Below are 19452 nucleotides of genomic sequence, written 5' to 3' on the forward strand. Positions count from 1 at the left end.
CCAAGCAAGTAGAGAGCAAGCTTAATAAATGAGTTAATCAGTATAAATGTATGAGAGGAGATTGAGACTTTTGTTGTAGAGTTAGCTAAATTAATGGTAGGTATATATGAAAAGAGAATGCCAGGTAATGAACCATAATAACAGGAAAGGCAATTCTAGTTCTCTACCTGGTTTAGCTGTTACTAATGTTTATTGAAAATGTATAACATTGCTGTATCAAATATTGATGCATCCAAAAACAACCTATAAACATAAGTAGAACAATCAGGATTTAATGAACACCTTTGGGAACAAAAATCAGGAATGGGAATTCTAGGCATGACCACGATAGATTATCTTTCTTCTTTTTGAAAAAAATATCGTGTTATTTTTTGCTTTTTAGTGAATGTTTGTACAGTAACTTAGGTTCCTTTTGGGCAGTTTCTATACAAATTGTTCATTAATTTTTCCATGGTGTCTCATCATTCTCTTTGTGTTCTGATTGTCCTATTCACTATAGATTTTCTTTTAGCAGCTTAGAAGTGTGCTATTCTGCTTCTTACAGTATGTGCATGCATTGCTTTGGTAGAATTTAAACAAAAAACATCCCGATGCTGTCCTAAGGAAGGTTAGAGTAAATTTGAGGGGAAGTAGGGGCAAAGGGGACTTGGAGATTCTCCAGGAAACAATTTAGACCAATTCATCAATATTGAAAACATTTGACATGGACATAAGAGGTATCCTGTAATTACCCAGAAAAAATGTGGAAAAGGTTTTGGATCAGATATAACACTTAGAGAATGAACAGTTCTTTCTGTAGAAGCCATTCTGTGTAATGATGGTTTTTTGAGGTAGACTACCAAGTGAAAGATTGGTATGTAAGCAGTGCATACTTATTAACTATTGAGTGAATGAAATCAGAATCAAAACATCTCAGCCCCCATCAGAGTAGTTCTTTGTTTGGTAGAAAAAAATGGTGGTTTCTAAGAAAGAATATGATTAGCTACCTAGCATTCATTTTTAATAGATGTGCTCTTAAGGGTATGAGATACTAAAGTACTTGAACTCAGCCAGCTTCCCCCATACACACATACACGAAATTAAATTTGTTACATAGTTTTGGGTGGCATGTATGTGAAGAGTGGCAATAGCCTTAACCAAATAGCAATTGTGTAGTAACTCAGCAGGAAGTTAGTCTACTATTAAGGTGAAAGTTGGCCTTTGTGTTGTCTTAAAGTTCTCTACTTACCTCTGTGGGTTCTAATAGCCACTGCAATGGCTATACAGAACTCCGACAAAATTCCTAATTAAGGAGTTTATTAAAGCACTTACCAAGCTGTAATGTCATTGGCTGGTCCTTTATCAGGTTTTGTTAAAAGTTTTTTCAGGTCTATTAAATGCCCAAAGAGACATTAGACCCTGCTCTAAGCCTTAACCCAAAGTCATCCAGGTCTGTGCTCAGCAAACCAAGTTCACTGAATTACGTACCCAGAGGCATACATCCCCCTACCCCCTCGAGTAAACTGCAGCCCAGGTCACTGAACTCCACTTCCCTAGTTAAATGCCCAGAAGCATCTCACTCTGCAAGCCAGCCTAGTCCTACAAAAAAAGCCCGCAGCTTTACCAGCTCTGTGGGTTGGGAAGTACAGCATTCTGTTCCATGCTCTGACTCCTGGGTCTGCTGCTGCTCAGTAATGTTTTAGTTGTTTTCTGGATCCAGGAGGTTCACTGCATAGGAATCTCAGGTCCAGAAGATCTACTCTACTTTTGGCTTTTGCTGGTAATTAGATCCCTCCTTCTCTTCCTCCTCAGGGGGCCCATTTTACACTGCAGCAGAATGGCACTGCACAGAATCCTGTTCACAGTTACTCCCAGGTGAATCCCATCAGTTTGTTCCCCCACTTTCTTACCAAACCCATGCAGGAAAAGGTCTTCTAGTGGGAGTTAGATTGGGTGGAAGAGCCATGTTCCTAAGTCATTCACTGCCTCTGCAGGCCACTCCCAGGCTCTTCGAGCCATTGTCCCTTCAATACTGACGGATTAACTTCCCCCTTCTTTTCCCCAACGCACACATGAAACCTTATAAGCCAGCCACTCTGTGCCTTATCATCCTTCAGTTCAGATACACAATTTCTAAATTGTCTGCCCTTCACCACCCAGGACTAAGGAGACAGCTTGATATTATGAGTCTTCATCTCTGGTTGGCCCTGTGGCCGTCAGCGTGCATAAGCAGAGTTCACTATGTAGTACACCGTCAACCAGAACTTCAGCTCTATGCACCGTTTCAGAGTCAAGTCTTTTTATCTAGCATTCATGCTAGGTCACTTGATACAAGGTACAAGCGTGGGAGTCCATACACACTTCCAAACACCTGGCCCCTGAGGCTAGGCCTTGACCCATAGGCTCAGTAGTCACAAACTTTAAAGCTCCAGACCAGCCAGCCCGTCCTCTTCTTCTCTTTAGTCTTTGGCCCATGTCAACAAGGTACCAGTGGAATATGTCCAGAGTAGCCCATCTCCACTCAGTTAGTGAATACAAGTGTGTTACCATGACAAGCACACAAAGCTCTCCGGTTCTCTGGAATATTCCATCCCAAAAGGGAGCTTTCTCTGAGGGGCACAGACTTTTTTGCTTTAATGCTTCCAGTGGTAAAATTGCTAACTCAAAATGTTCAAAAGCCAAACAAATTTCTCCCCTACTCTGCAGCTCTTGCCTTCCAATGTGAACGCCTATTCACTTGGTAGTTCTGGTCAGTGCTTAGGTTTTCTTTCTAAGCCCCGTACTCTTAATACAACGTATGTATGCATTGTTAAGGATGTATCGAACTGTAAGAATCTCCAATAAAATGATTTATTAAAATTTTTTAAAGAATATTATGTCCACTGCTTAGACTCGATAGTTTGACTTTTGTATGTACTTCTTGTTTATAAGGTGGTTTAAGTTTGTAGATGTTGGCAGGAAATACTGACTAGAATTAAGTATGTTTTACCAGATTTCTCTATTGTTGTCTCATATATTTCCCCTTCGCTGCAGTTTTAACAAGGTCCTTTAAAATTTGCATTCAGAAAAATTACACAACTGCATATACTCAATTAAAATGAAACATCTGCATATTTAAACGTTCTCTACAATATGCTAGAGTTCGTACTGGTTTAAAACCTTAACATATAAGTCAAGATAAGTGGTGATTATTTTTAGTTGCTATACAATTGGCAACTGTTGATACTAGACAAAGTAACAAGTACCTTTATGTCTTTATGTAGGAAACTCTTCTTACAGTGGAGCCAGAGAAAAGAAAAATGGAACAACAAAGATAAATAAGGTTTGTTGAAAGGAAGAAAAAAGTTTCTTTTAGTAGCACTGTGGTTAGTTAATATATACCTAGTACTTCAGGCATGTGCGATATTTTGATGAAACTATTCTTAACTATTATGGACATGTACCTGCTGTTTCAATAATCACTGTTTACTTTTCTAGCCTCGAAGATCAAACTGTACAAATCAATGCTTCAGAAATTTTTTCTCCAATATATTTTCTTCTAGTAGTCACACTGGAGAATCTTCTAATACCCATAGGTCATACTGGTTAGTATTTTCTAGTTTTAATATATAATGTGTATATGTTATTTTAACCATTGTAATCAACTTTTGATAGAAACTTAAGCACTCAAAAAGAAATTTAAACACTAAATAAAAATTATGAAAAGCCCACCTTGTTTTTTGGAACATGAAAGAGCAAAGAGAAACCCTGTTATTCTGTGGGGCCCCTCTGTTGCCCAGTGACTATTTATGCCAGTGGGCGCTGTTTTTGTTAATAAGGTGAGTTCTAGACAAGCTTTTCATGGGATACAGAGTGGTCTACTTGTTAAGTTGTGGGGGCAGTACCTAATAAAGCATAGCCCACCTTTATTTCTTTGTTTTTCCTTCTATGTTTACTTTCAGCTTGGAAACTGTTGCACCTGAAATTTCTACCAGTCAACTGCTTGATACAGCTTTAGTCCCTGGGACAGAAATATTTTTCACATTATTTCTCTCAATAGTGAGGGTATTTGTCTAAATTGACTTTTAATAATCGATTATTTAAGATGAGAATGCAAGCATTATTTGTTTGGATCAGATGAGGGAGTTTGGGTTTGTGATCTGACTTTATTTGTGAGTTCATTTTGAAAGTGTTTTCATTCTTTTAAATCGTATTCACAATGCTGCACATGGAAACCCCAGCTATGTTTTTTATATAATCGAATTGTTTTTCAGAACTTTTAAAAAAAAATTCTGATAAAGGTCTAAAATTTATCTTTTAGTACAGAGTTTTTAGAAGTCAATGAAATCAGTGCAGTGATTAGGCAGAAAAGACAGGAACTGGAAATTTCGTGGTTTCGTGATACATTACCTGGAATTGGAAGGTAACACCTCTTTTTGGTTGTTGTTTACTGAAGTATTTACCTGCTAACATGAATATAGGGATTCATAATTAGTATCTATCATAGGAGTATACTATTCAATAGATACGTTCCTAAGGAAGCTTTGTGCAAATTGTCTTTCAAATGTCTAATTAAAAGTCAGCATTTCAGATTAATTGTGATGTAAAAGACCCCTTGGAAAGTATTTTGCTGTGTAACTCACTTTGAAGGAGACCCTCATAATGGTGAAATTCATTACACCCTTTCCTCACTAAAAACTATCTTATCCCAAATTTCATGTTAACAACATATATCTGGCAGTTACCAATACTGAGGTGTGAAGCAAGAGTGACGTTGGCTGTGATGGCTAAAGTTATATGCCAATTCGGCAGTTATGTAATGGAGGTCACTCTTCATTTTCAATCTGATATCGTCATCCTCCATTTTTGCATAATACCTAGTTTTACATAATGTCCTGGTCTTTGAAACCTAACCATGTTGATAGGTGAGGAGAAGGTGTATTAGTAATAAAATTAATAATAGCAGTATTAATTGATTTTGACTTCTGGCAGCCCCAAGTGTATCAGTAGAGCCATGCTTTCCATAGTGTGTATGTGACTTTACCAGAAGTGTATTGGTAGGCCTGGCTTCCAGGGACCCTCTGGGTGGTGTCAAACTGCTAAGTCACCAGTTAGCTAGTACTCAGTCACCTCGCTATTTGTGCTTCCAGAAACTCTTTATTAATTTAACAAAGGTACAGTAGAGAAAGGAGAAACTGAAAGTTGCGTGGGTTTGGATAATAAACACCTTTAGAGAGCGTAGCAGATTTGGCAGAGATAATAGGAACTTTGAAAAAGCTATTGTTTTTAGATCAGGGGACTTTAAATGTAATACAGTGATAGAAGTTAGTCATTGGTTCCCTGGATTGGGTGGAGAGAGACTTCAAAAAAGGAGTATGGTGAGCTTTTACTGGGGTGGTACGAATGTTTTATTTCTTGATTATGGTGGTGGTGGTGGTTATATAGATATATACATTGGTCAAAAGCCATGCAACTGTGCTCTGTGTAATTTTTTTATATATGAACTATGCCTCAAAGTGTAATTATATATTGATTGCCTAAAATAATGAAAAATTTCAAATATTATTGCCATAAGATAAAACATTAAATTACTGAAGTCATTTTTTAAAGAAACATTTTATATTGCCCCTTATCTCCCTTTGCCATTAATTTAAGTGTAAAGCATGCTTTTTTTTCCCCCTTTGTAGCTGAAGCTGATTACTATCCATCTTTGAACAGTCTATCATCTAGAAATTCTAGAATTAGTCATTTGCCCAAAACAGTTTTAAATGCTAGTTTAATTTGGAGATTTAAAATTCTTTATTGCAGATTTTTAAAAAATCAGCTAAAAAACAATGTCTTTGTTTTAAATTTTCAGAAATGATTTTATACCTTGGAATATTGAAACCGAAATTCTTCCTCTCGGCTCTTCTGTGTTGCCAAGAACTATTTTTCCAACAAGAACCACGGCTTTAGAAAATTTTGGTAATGTTTATGAAATTATTTTCAAATTGTTATTTCAAACTCATGTAAAAAGCTGAAAAATATTTATTAAAAAGTCACAGCCATTATAAATATTTAAAGTGATTTGACTTTCAAGTTTTTTCAAGTAGAAAATCTCTTTTACTTAAAAAAATTACAACTTTAAGATTAAAAAAATTTTTTTTAATGGAACCTGCTGATTAGAAGTCTCCTTTCTATTAGGCCTTCAGCATCCAAACCATAGAATTTTTAAAACTAGCATCATGTTAATTACTAATAAACAGTTTGAGTCTTTATATATTGTGGATGACTTGTCAGTTTTACTTGCTCTCTCTGCTTCTATAAAGTACCAACTCACAAAGCAAGTGGGAACAACCAGAGCAAAAATGTTTCCTCCTGTGTATAATGTCTTCATGAATCCACTTGTGATGATGACTCATTTCAGTAGCATAAAGAGTAGTTGATAAACACTTCATTACTTAAATGTTAGTACCTATGTAGTTTGCTAATTTATTTTATTTTAGTCTGCTATAAACATTTATTTTTCATATTGAAGTTTGCTGAAGCCAAACTATTTTCATATATTGAAACATGTTTATTTTTAAAAATATTACTAGGTACTTCTTGCAAGGGATATGCATTAGCACATACTCAAGAAGGAGAAGAGAAGAAGCAAGCTTCTGGCGCATCAAATACCAGAGGATCAAGACGAAAACCTGCCGCAACAACGCCTACAAGGAGATCTGCACGTAACATGAGATCTGAAACAGTCAGTCAGTCTCAGAGGTCTCCAGTGTCAGCTGTTCCTGGTTGTGATGCCCCAGATAGCAATAATGCTTCTGTGAGTGTCTCCTCTTCAGCTGAGTCAGAAAAACAAACAAGACAGGCGCCAAAACGAAAATCTGTAAGAAGAGGGCGAAAACCACCTTTACTGAAAAAGAAATTACGGAGCTCTGTACCTCCCCCTGAAAAATCATCTTCCAGTGAGTCAGTAGATGAAGAAACAGCAGAATCTGACCCACCACCTGTGTTACAGAAAGAGCATCAACCAGACATAGAATGTAGTAGTAACACTTGTATTGTGCAGGCAGATGAAGAAAACAAGTCTGCTAATGACTTGAGAAGTTGCAGTGAGCATATAGATGCACATGAAGAACATATTGAGAACCCTGATACAGAGGAAACGGCAAAGGCTTTAGATTCTAACTCTTACGCCCAAGATCCTGATACAGAGGAAACAGTCAAAGCCTCCTGTTCTGAGTCTTATTCCCAAGATCCTGACACAGAGGAACCAGCAAAGACTTCCTATTCTGAGTCTTATTCCCTAGATCCTGATACAGAGGAACCAGCAAAGACTTCCTATTCTGAGTCTTATTCCCTAGATCCTGATACAGAGGAACCAGTAAAGACTTCCTATTCTGAGTCCTCTTCCCAAGATCCTGTGTTAGTTGAGGAGGAAGCAACTAAACAAATTGAAATTACCGGTATAGAAAATGATGTTCTGTGTGTAGAAAGTGACATTTCTAAAAATACAGGTGAAAAAGGAGGTGATCTGATGGCAAATCAAAACGATGTATCTGAACCTTTAGAATTAGAGGTAAAAACAGATAAATGCACAGATCATCCTCCAAATGATTTCCGTACATTCTCAGTATCTGAAATTGAAGTCCACCAACCTGTATCTAGTCCTGTAGGTGAGGTCCTGAAGAATGTAGAATCAGTGGTTAATGAAAAAAAACACGAGAGTCCCATTATGGAAATTGTTGATCACAGAGATGCTACAGTAGAAACAGAAGAGCTTTTAGAGAGTCCTAAGTTAGCCTCTCCTGATGGTGAAAGTGTACCAGCAATAAACAAATCTGAGTGCTCACAGGTTCAGTTGACTCAGCACATTGAAGCCAAAGATTCAAAATTGATTTCAAAGTGTGAGGATCTAGGGAATGAACATTTCAATAGTACTCAAGGCTCTGAAAATAATTTATTAAAAAATGATTTTGACAATACGAAATTAGGCCATTGTTTAGAAGAAAAGACTGAATCTCGGGATGAACATCTCACGTCTGAAGATTTGCCTAGCACACACTCTGAGGAGATCCAGAAGCATTTTAGCGAGGACAACAACGAAACAATCCCGATGGAGTGTGAATCATTCTGTAGTGACCAGAGTGAATCTGCAGTGGGAGCTTCCGGGAATGCTGATGCAAAGGAATTGAATGAAAAGTCTGTGGAGCATAGTTCTGAAAAGAATATACCACCTTCTGATCCTGCAAGTGGAAAAATTGAAACTGTATGTCCACCTCCTGAAAGCCCAGTAGAGATAGCAGACAAGGGCAAAAAACCCCGCACTCGAAGGTCTCGATTTCATTCCCCATCGACAACCTGGTCTCCTGCTACTGAAACGACACGAGAAAAGAAGCGCTCTCAGTCTCCATCTCCTAAGAAACACACTGGGAAAGAAAGCAGAAGGTCCCAGTCACCATCTCCTAAGAAAGAACCAGCACGAGGACGAAGGAAATCTCGTTCTCAGTCCCCTAGAAAGGACACTGCGAGAGAAAGGAGGCGCTCTCACTCTCGGTCTCCCAAAAAAGAGAGTAGTAAGGAAGGCAAAAAATCTGACTCACTCTCCCCCAAAAGAGATACGTCTAGGGAGAACAGAAGATCCCAATCCAGAGTGAAAGAGAGCTCGCCAAGAGAAAAGTCCAGGTCACGGAGCAGAGAAAGAGAAAGTGATAGAGAGGGGCAGAGGAGAGATCGAGATAGAGAAAGGAGAACCAGAAGGTGGTCGAGGTCCAGATCTCGTTCCAGGTCACCATCAAGATCCAGGACAAAAAGCAAGAGCTCATCGTTCGGTCGAAATGATAGAGACAGTTACTCCCCTCGGTGGAAAGAAAGATGGACAAATGACGGTTGGAGATGCCCACGAGGAAATGATCGCTACAGAAAGAGTGACTCAGAGAAACAGAATGAAAATACAAGAAAAGAGAAAAATGACATCAGTCCAGATGCTGATGATCTAAATTCTGACAAACGCAGAAATGACTGTCCTAATTGGGTAACAGAAAAAATAAATTCAGGGCCCGATCCACGGACCAGAAATCCAGAAAAGGTAAAAGACACTCACTGGGAAGAAAACAGAAATGAAAATTCAGGGAATTCTTGGAATAAAAATTTAGGTTCAGGTTGGATGTCTAATCGTGGTAGAGGTAACAGGGGCAGAGGCACTTACAGAGGTGGTTTTGCCTACACAGATCAGAGTGAAAACCGGTGGCAAAACCGTAAACCCCTTTCAGGGAATTCAAATAGTTCAGGGAATGAGCCCTTCAAGTTTGCAGAGCAACAGCCCCATACTCGGAACAATGAGCACGGGTTCTCGTTCGATACACCAGCAGACCGTTCAGGATGGACGTCTGCATCTAGTTGGGCCGTGAGAAAGACTCTCCCTGCAGATGTTCAGAACTATTATTCACGGAGAGGAAGGAATTCTTCAGGGTCACAGTCTGGATGGATGAGACAAGAGGAGGAAACGACTGAACAAGGTAACATTCTCCATTTACTGATGCTGTTTTGTTTCAAGAGAGAACCATTATAAGCTTACTGTCATATTTGTGTGGTTTGAAATGAGCCCAATTTGTATGTCTATTTTTTTAGTAGAGTTTGGGATGTTAGTATGCAGGATTTAACCTTTATTGCATTTATTTCAAATGTGTGCACTTGAGAAATTTTTTGGATCATTTTTATACAAATAAGTCACTCTTCTAATAATAAAAATGTTTCTTCCTGATTTTGTGTTTAGTAACATTGAAAAAAAACACCAAAATCTTATTAACTTCTAATTTAGTAACCTAATTAAATTTTATATGAATAATTTTATAATCAGTGAGTTTTATGAGCTACTGAGTGTTTGTTAGCATTGATTAAGGTTATGTGAAGCTAGCTATTGTTAAAAATAATTTTATTTGAACATTTCATTTCCTTTTAGTTAGAAAGTCAACCTCTGTTATTTAGAAATGGTAGATTAAACAAAGTAATAGAGATTAGTTTGGGTATACCATGTCTATTCATCTATTCTTAATTTTATAACCGGTATTTCTTATCATCTCTAAAGAAATTTTTAACCCGATTTTTTTTACAAGCTTTTTTTTTCTTTTGATAGATTCTAACTTAAAAGACCAAACAAACCAACAAGGTGATGGTTCTCAACTACCTATAAATATGATGCAGCCACAAGTGAATGCACAAGTGAATGTAATGCAGCAACAAATGAATGCACAACACCAGCCCATGAACATGTTCCCATATCCAGTGGGTGTTCACGCTCCTCTGATGAACATCCAACGCAATCCATTTAACATGCACCCCCCGCTACCTTTGCATCTCCACACGGGAGTGCCTGTCATGCAGGTAGCTGCTCCTGCCAGTGTATCTCAGGGACCACCACCACCACCACCTCCTCCCCCACCATCCCAACAAGTCAACTACACAGCTTCACAACCAGATGGGAAACAATTGCAGGTATGTGTTTAGCAACCATAATTCAACCAATGTTGTAAAAATATAGCTAATAGGTTTCTTGGCATCCAAAACAATTGTTTCTTTCTTTGGGTTTATGATAAGCCTTTCTAAGCCTTCCTCTTATTCAATGTTCTTCACTAGTTCTCCACCTCTGGCCACGCACATGTGCAAACACACCCCACCATATACTTAAACACTTATGTCTTCTATATTAGGTATTAATATCTATATACAGATATGCTTGTTATCAGATTCCCCACTGTCATTGAGTCAGTTCTGCTTTGTAGCTAACCTATATCAGGTTTCTGAAGTTGAAAACCTTCCCAGTCATCTTTCTCGCATATAGTTAGCAGCCTAACACTTATCCAACACCAAATTATGAGCCAAATCAGAATCATGTGGTGGGTGCTTTTAAAACATAGCTTTTTGTGTGGGTCTTCTGGGAAGTGGCGCCTAATGACAAAATAGTTAAAAGTATCAAACTTGTTCAGATAACTGTTAGTTAAAGCTATTCATTATCCAATTTTGTCTGTTTCATTTTCATAAATTTATCATGCCAAACAGGAAAGTGTCTAAAAAAAGCATATACAAACTGAATATTCACAAATATCGTGATGATGTTTTATCTTAAAGGCAACAACCTAGACCTTTGCCTCCCAGTCATTCTGACTCCCAGCTGCACCGTCGGCCAGAGGAGAACTTCTCCACAGCATTTCTGCTGCTGTGGATCTCCAGGGAAGCTGCCCGGGACATCTTTGTTCCGCAAAAGGGCTGCTGGGTTTGAACCACTGGACTTGGAGTTAGCAACCCAACACTTACCTCACTCTGCCTTCTGTACTTCTTTGCTTTATAGCTACATTCAGAAATCTTAGAATCCTGAGCAAGGTAGAGTAGAAAGAATAGGAAATGTGAATTCAGAATTTGGAGATGTTACACCTTGTTCTCCTAATTTACATACAGCAAGTGACTGACTGCCTCATTTTTCCACCTTTCAAATAGGGACACCCATTTTAGTTAATATTTTAAAAGAACTTTGCAGAATATAGTTTTAAAATTTCTATTTACTTTTTGTAGCATTACCATCAGAACTTTACAATACACACGTTGTATAATTTCAAAGTCATTTTGACATATTTGAATAGGGCTCTATTTAAGAATATCATTTGTTTTTCATCAAAAGGTTTTTTGTGTTTTTTTTAATCATTTTATCGGGGCACATACAACTCTTACCACAATCCATACATACATACATTGTGTCAAGAATATTTGTTGCCATCATCATTCTCAAAACATTTGCTTTCTACTTGAGCCCTTGGTATCAGCTCCTCACTTTACCCCCCTCCTCCCCTCACGAACCCTTCATAATTTACAAATCATTATTATTTTGTCATAACTTACACTGTCTGACATCTCCCTTCACCCACTTTTCTGGGAGGAGGTTATATGTAGATCCTTGTAATCGATTCCCCCTCTATACCCCACCCTCCTTTCATCCTCCTGATATCGCCACTCTCACCACTGGTCCTGAAGGGATCATCTGTCCTGGATTCCAGTTCCTGTCTGGACCAGTGTACATCCTCTGATCTAGCCAGATTTGTAAAGTAGAATTAGGATTATGATAGTGGGGGGGGGGGAAGCATTTAAGAACTAGAGGAAAGCTGTATGTTTCATCGTTGCTACTCTGCACCCTGACGGGCTCGTCTCCTCCATGTGACCCTTCTGTAAGGGGATGTCCAGTTGCGTACAGATGGGCTTTGGATCTCCACTCTGCACTCCCCCCTCATTTACAATGATAAGATTTTTTTGTTCTGTGATGCCTGATACCTGATCCCTTCTACCCTCGTGGTCACACAGGCTGGTGTGCTTCTTCCATGTGGGCTTTGTTGCTTCTGAGCTAGATGGCTGCTTGTTTACCTGCAAGCCTTTAAGACCCCAAATGCTTTATCTTTTGATAGCTGGGCACCATCAGCCTTTCTTTACCGCATTTGCTTATGCGCACACTTTGTCTTCAGCGATCTTGTTGTGAAGGTGAGCATCATGGAATGCCAATTTAATGCATTGCGTGAGTACTTGAGTGGAAGTCCAATGTCTATCTGCGACCTTAATACTAAACCTATAAATATATGCATGTAGATCAATTTCCTCTTCATCTTATATAAATATTTTACATATGTACATGTCAAAAGGCCTTTTGATGTAAATAACCTGAAATGTGCATTTCTCTTAAGTACTAAGGTAGTTTTTTTTACTTTGTATTTTTTAAATGTATTTTAGTGCATGACTATAAGACTTAAATTAAGTATAATTAATTCATTAACTGAATGGTAACTCTTTAAAACAGGGTATTCCTAGTGCTTCTCATGTAAGTAATAACATGAGTGCACCAGTCTTGCCTGCTCCGACAGCAGCCCCAGGAAATGTGGGCACAGTTCAGGGAGCAAGTTCTGGTAATGCTTCATCCTCGAGTCACAGCACGGCCTCTAATGCTGCTGTAAAACTGGCGGAAAGCAAAGTAAGTGTTACAGTGGAAGCCAGCGCAGATAGCTCCAAGACAGACAAGGCAAGTTCAAGGGTGAAAGCAGCCCACCTCATTCTGTATGTGATGGAAACAAATGATTTTCAAATACCAACTTTCTGTTTTATGAGTGGTAAAGGAAATTTATTGTTGGTAGTCTTAAATTGTGATACTGTATTTGAAAGGTTTCATTTAAATATGTTGATGCCCCAGTGAGTGCTGGGTATAATAATTTGTAATTATTTTTTTGACATTTTACTTATGTTTATTATCAGCAATTTTGTGTTTGTCACTAATGTTTGAAGAGTTTCTTGCAATAAAGTAAATGTATTTTTAAAATATAATTATCAAATCATAATTAAATAATTATATAAACAGTTATATATTTTTCTTTGATCAGAAATTGCAAATTCAAGAAAAAGCAGCCCAGGAGGTAAAATTGGCCATTAAACCATTTTACCAAAATAAAGACATCACCAAGGAAGAGTATAAGGAGATCGTCCGGAAAGCAGTGGATAAAGTGAGTTATGCTGCTTCGGTGGCACTGCACACACACATGCTGTTCTACATCACCTCTGATGTGGTTTTAAAACACTTAGGCGCAGCAGCATGGCTAGATCCTCTGAATTCTTTCTCACTTCTTAGAGCTTTTAAAAAGTGTATATGAGGTATGAAAGCTTAACCGTGAAAATAAATGTGGTCATCTCTGAGTTATTTTTCACAGTTTTCTCCTCTGCCTTCGAGGTCTCTGAGTTTGAAATACAAGTTTCATACTTGCACCCCGTTCTTCCTTAGGTCTGTCACAGTAAGAGTGGAGAAGTGAATGCTACTAAAGTTGCAAATCTGGTGAAAGCCTATGTCGACAAGTACAAGTACTCACGGAAGGGGAGCCAGAAGAAAAGCCTGGAGGAAGCCGGGTCCACTGACAAAGCCACTGGCTGAGAACAGCGCGCCAGGAGGACACGGTCAACGACACCTGCAAAGTGCAATTTCAACACGTACCATTAACTGAAAATCATACGCAACTGTGATTGAAATCTGGTTTTGATAAAATTATTTTTTTTAATGTAGGATATAATGTTTTGTTCTAAATAAATATAGTTCTGCACTGCAACTTCTATATATCTCCCCACCCCCACCAAGTGAAAGCCAGGGAAAGCAAAGACGTCAGGAAACGTGCGTTTTTTTTCCCCCGCCTGGGCTATGGTGCGGACACTGCAAGATGTAGAGCTTTCGATCGCACCAGTGAAGTGCACAAATTAGAAACTCCTAAGTGCGCTGATTTTGAAAGATATATATATATATATATTAAACATTTATTCTGTCAGGCTAAAAAAAGTATAATCTTTATGATTTTTCCCCTTTAATTATAGAAAGTTAAATAATGTATTACCATGAAAAAATATTTCTAATATTAACAGAACATGCCATTTGCAGGGTTCCTAATGCGTATTTTTAAAGAAGCACACATCTGAATAAAGTTCCTAGGTAGAAAACCTTAATCACATGTGTAAGTTCGTGTTCAGAACTTTGGGACGCACTTCACTACTTGTATCACCAGACAGAGGTCACACTGCTTGTTTCTCTTTGTGACTCCCCAGCCCATCCCACAATTGAGATGAAGCGTTTGATTTGCTGAATTAGAATTGTAGCAGCCTAAAGTTCTGGTGAATTTAGAAGGCTGGTTTGAAAAAAAGTGATGACTTTGTAAAAATTAGGGTTTTTTTTTTTTTACACTCCCTTCCTTTTGCCCATCAGACATGCTAAGCTGTGTCGAGGAGAGCACTGCCGTGACGCACAGAGCACCCTCCCTGCCTCGGGCCTCAGGGCGTCCTCACCTTTCTAATCATGAATGACGTTTTTCACCCTTGAGAAACCCTCAGATGCTTTACAGCGATTAAAGTGTTGATTTGATGGCCATGTGGAGCCATGAACCCTGTTGCAAAATTCTAGACGTTGTAAACGTTGTGTTTTGGAAACGGAGAGGAATTCAGTCCTAGAGTTTTTGTTAGGCTTCCAGGGACTAGGTATTTTGATTTTTTTGAGTGTTTGGATATTCTAATTTTTATCAAAGGTAAGTTTAAAATTTGAGAGAGATTGTTTTGATTGGCATCTTATAAGAATAAAAGTGAACGCTCTGGCAAACCACCTTTCGTTGCAGTGTGGCGCTAGAAAGCTGTTCAGACCTGTTGGTAGTGGCTTGAAGACAGGCTGCTCTGGGAGACTGAGCGGCCCCTTTACAAGATGAACTCACGAGAGCGGCGGTCCTGTTAGGGCTGCGCTGTTGTGAAGCTAAGGTTAAACTGTTTCTCAGTCGTCTGTGCATATTAACTTTCCTGGTGCTAGCTTTGATAGGCAAAATATTTTGAAATGTTGGCCCCACTAATGATTGTTCTCATCCATGATCTTTGTTTAGGCTGTAAGTATAATCCTAAATGATAGACATATTTCCCAACAGTTATTGATCTTCAGTCTACACTTGTGAGCAATTGTAATATGGTATATTCTGCTGGTTTTTATAGTTTTTTATTGAAGCTTGTGTTTTGGTTATGATGGGTAGAAAATATGGAAGTGTTTTTCTTTTAATAAAATATTAAAGCAGTGTTTTAATTACCAAACCATACCACTTCAGTTGTTTCCGTTTGGAACTCTAGAAACAATATATGAACGTTCCATCTCTTGAATTAAGGCTGATCTACACTTTGAAATTTTGTCACAAATTGCTGTGCCTAAATTCATTATCCCATAGTGCATACTTTGCCTGTGTTTTCTTTCAATAACATTTGGGAGTTGGGTGATATTTTACATTTTGATTTATACTGTTGAGCTTTTGCAAACAAATTAAACATTTTTGAAGAAAAACTCAGTGGTGTCAACAATTCAAAGTCATATCTTTGGTAGCAGCCCTTAGAACTCTTTCCGCCTTTCTTGAAAGTATGTTCCATATCTGGTTGGGACACGAATTAGGCTGCATGTAAAGTGGATAATTAAGAATGTACCTGGATTAGAATTCAAGCAATAAGAATTTTTTTAACCCTTTCATAGCCCACATAATACAGAGTGAGTCTACACATTTAGTGTGCTGCCATCTCCTGGGGCCCTGCGTAACTGAATATTCATAAATGGGCCTCATCCCTCCAACCCCAGCACCAGAGACACCTTGAGGCATATGTGCCCCAGTTATGGTTTACTGTGGCCGATAGCCTTGAAGGTCAGCTGCTGGAGACCAACAGCAGTTGAGAACATGGCGTCCCTTCTACCCTTTCCTATAGGATTGCTATGAGGCACCGTTGACTCACTGGCAGTGAGTTTGAGTTTAATTGCATCAAAAAACCATATTTAAAAGAAAACTTGAGGGTTTTCCCCTCCTATTTTAAATGCTTTCTATTAACAAAAACACATGGTTTCAATGATAAATGCAGAAAATAATTTGGTCTTGAAAGGATTAAACTTTCAAGTATTTCAGAATATCTGAAAATGCATGCTTTCTGTTAACACAGTGCTTCAGTATCCCTCCCTTTTTAAATTCGCATTAGTTTTGCATGTGTACCAACTTAATCACAAACCTTCTGTGGCATTTCAAAGGAGTGTAATTTATCGAAAGTCAGTATTAACGTGACTTTTGAAGTCCTGGTCCCGTTAGCCCACTAGTCACATTGACTAGTGTTTTCAGCTAGAGAGATGCCTAGACTTTTCAGGCTAAAAGTAGTTAGCCATTATGTCAGTACCCCAAAACATCTGGGATGCCCTCGCCCAGACTTTTTTCTCCTTTAGTTTTCCTCTATGGCTGCGGTGTGTACTGCTTCAATGTTCCGTCCCAAAGTTGTAGCTTCAGCAGCACAGTGGTTGCCCTGGGTCCATGAGCCATTGTTTGTGGTAGGAGGATGGAGTGCTGTCTACTGAAACCAGACTCAAATATGTAGTGTGTGATATTTTCTAATAAATTCTTTTGTTAAACAAAGTGTCTCCAACATCTTCTTAATGTTCTTGAGAAATGGTGATTTCCGCAAACATTCAGAGAAGTATTTCCTGTTTCTGTACCAGTACCAGAGGTAGTAGCATCATGTCCAAGCTCTGATTCTAATTACATCATAATTGTGGAAATGAGGGAAGCTTCAGTAAATATAAAGTGGGAAGAGATTGAAAAGGGAGACAAATTACCTATAATCTTAATATTCAAATCTATAGCTTTTAACACCGATCAATCTCTTAAACTGTTTAGAAGCCTATCTTAGTGATTTATCAAGAATCTTCCATCTTAATGAAAATCATTTTAATGACTTTATATACACAAATATGTATGAAATATATAAATACATCATTCAAAATGTCTACTATTAGATATCAAGTTGTTTTCTACATTTTACTAATATGAAACTGATAAGCATCTTTATATGTTTATTTGCAAATTTTTGTTTTGGGGATTTCTAAGAGTAGAATTTTCTAGTCAATCATTTCTCTATGAAATTGTTTTCAAGAAATTATACACTTAAATGTATACTTTAAGTTTCTCAATCATATGTGTTACAAAGCTTGGTCATTTACCTAAGGCTGATTTTTCTATCTAGGGAAAAAAGCCCTTAGGAAGTCTGGTTATGTATGTACATCTTTCCAAACTCCTCTGTGCATCTCAAAACTGTTTGTTTTTAATCATTTTATTGGGGGCTCCTATGACACTTATCACGATCCATTCAAACGTCCATTGTGTCAAGCACATTTGTACATTTGTTGCCATCATCATTCTCAAAACATTTGCTTTCTACTTGAGCCCTTGGTATCAACTTCTCATTTTTATCCCTCCCTCCCCGTTCCCCCCTCCCGCACGAACCCTTGATAATTCATAAATTATTTTCTCATGTCTTACACTGCCCGCCATCTCCCTTCACCCACTTTTCTGTTGTCCGTTCCCCAGGGAGGAGATTATATGTAGATCCTTATAATCAGCTCCCCCTTTCTACCCCACCTTCCCTCCATTGGTCCTGAGAGGGTTCATCTGTCCTTAATTCCCTGTGTTTCCAGATCCTCTCTGTACAGTGTACATCCTCTGCTCTAGCCTGATTTGTAAGGTAGACTTGGGATCTTGATAGTGTGGGGGTGGGGGGTGGGGAAGCATTTAAGAACTAGAGGTAAGTTGTATGTTTCATCGTTGCTACTCTGGCACCCTGACCTACTCATCTCCTCCCTGTGACCCTTCTGTAAGGGGATGTCCAGTTGCCCACAGATGGACTTTAGGTCCCCACTTTGCACTCCCCCTCATTTACAATGATATGATTTTTTTGTTCTTTAATGCCTGATACCTGATCCCTTCAAAACCTCGTGTTGCACAGGCTGGTGTACTTCTTCCATGTGGGCTTTGTTGCTTCTGAGCTAGATGGCCGCTTATTTACCTTCAAGCCCTTAAGATCCCAGACGCTATATCCTTTGATAGCTGGGCACCATCAGCTTTCTTCACCACATTTGCTTATGCATACATCTGTCCTCAGTGATTGTATTGGGAAGGTGAGCAAACAATGATAAGATTTTGTTCTTCTCTGATACCTGAAACCTGATCCCTTCGACACCTTGTGATCACACAAGCTGGTGTGCTTCTTCCTAATGGGCTTGGCTGCTTTTTGGATAGATGGCCACTTGTTTACCTTCAAGCCTTAAAGGCTCCAGATGCTCTATATTTTGATAGCCGGACACCATCAGCTTTCTTCATCACATTTGCTTATGAACCTATTTGTCTTCAGCAATCGTGTTGGGAAGGTGAGCATCATGGGATGCCAGGTTATAGAACAAATGTTCTTGCATTGAGGGAGTACTTGAGTGGAGGCCCAGTGTCCATCTGCTACCTTAATACTAAACCTATAAATATATGCACATAGATCTATTTCCCCATCATCATAAATAAGGATATTTACATATATACATACCTGCATCTAGACCCCTCCCAAATGCCCTTTACCTCCTAGTTCTTTCCTTTGACTTTCCTCTTGTCCCACTATCATGCTCAGCCTTCATTTGGGTTTCAGTAAGTCCTCTTGGTTACATTACCCTTGTTCAAGCCCTACCAGGCCTCCCATACCCTCCTTGCCATCGGTTTTTGGATCACTTGTTCCCTTGTCCTTGAGTTTGTTCCCACCCCCACCCAGAACTGTCAGTCTCGTTTTCTCTTCCAGATTGTTTATCCAGGTATGCTCCCTTCTTGATTGGCTCCATTTGGGGGTTCAGAACATGCTGCTTCCCTACCATGTGACCCCAGAAATGTCCTGTTGCAGTCTGCTCCAATAGGGACAGCGTGACATGTGCTGGTGGTTGCCTAATCCCCTCTGTGTCCCATTAGCAATGAAAATAATTTTATATTTGGGGTGTCACCACAATATGAGTAACTGTAAAGGGTCATGCATTAGGAAGGTTGAGAACCACTGCTGTAGTTCTTTAATGTTTCCTTCTCCCCCCCCCCCATCATGACCCCAGTTCTACCTTACAGATCTGGCTGGACCAAAGCATGTCCACTGGTACAG

General features: G+C 38.8%; 1 protein-coding gene across 4 annotated transcripts in view; it reads left to right on the forward strand.

Moving 5' to 3' along the window:
• SCAF11 (SR-related CTD associated factor 11) overlaps positions 1 to 16907 on the forward strand; it is an 88224-nt gene extending 71317 nt beyond the window's left edge. The window contains exons 7-16 of one of the 4 annotated variants that reach the window (XM_075551837.1): positions 1792 to 1854; positions 3243 to 3301; positions 3457 to 3563; positions 4280 to 4381; positions 5816 to 5922; positions 6537 to 9455; positions 10073 to 10431; positions 12773 to 12991; positions 13347 to 13466; positions 13742 to 16907. In XM_075551837.1, the coding sequence (XP_075407952.1) occupies positions 1792 to 1854; positions 3243 to 3301; positions 3457 to 3563; positions 4280 to 4381; positions 5816 to 5922; positions 6537 to 9455; positions 10073 to 10431; positions 12773 to 12991; positions 13347 to 13466; positions 13742 to 13888 (4202 nt within the window). In that variant the 3' untranslated portion in view covers positions 13889 to 16907. The remainder of the gene's footprint in view (positions 1 to 1791; positions 1855 to 3242; positions 3302 to 3456; positions 3564 to 4279; positions 4382 to 5815; positions 5923 to 6536; positions 9456 to 10072; positions 10432 to 12772; positions 12992 to 13346; positions 13467 to 13741) is intronic. The other 3 variants (XM_075551839.1, XM_075551841.1, XM_075551840.1) reach the window with 3 other exon arrangements.
• Positions 16908 to 19452: the final 2545 nt, after the last annotated feature.

Source organism: Tenrec ecaudatus, chromosome 6, assembly GCF_050624435.1.
Source record: "Tenrec ecaudatus isolate mTenEca1 chromosome 6, mTenEca1.hap1, whole genome shotgun sequence".
Lineage (NCBI taxonomy): Eukaryota > Metazoa > Chordata > Mammalia > Afrosoricida > Tenrecidae > Tenrec > Tenrec ecaudatus.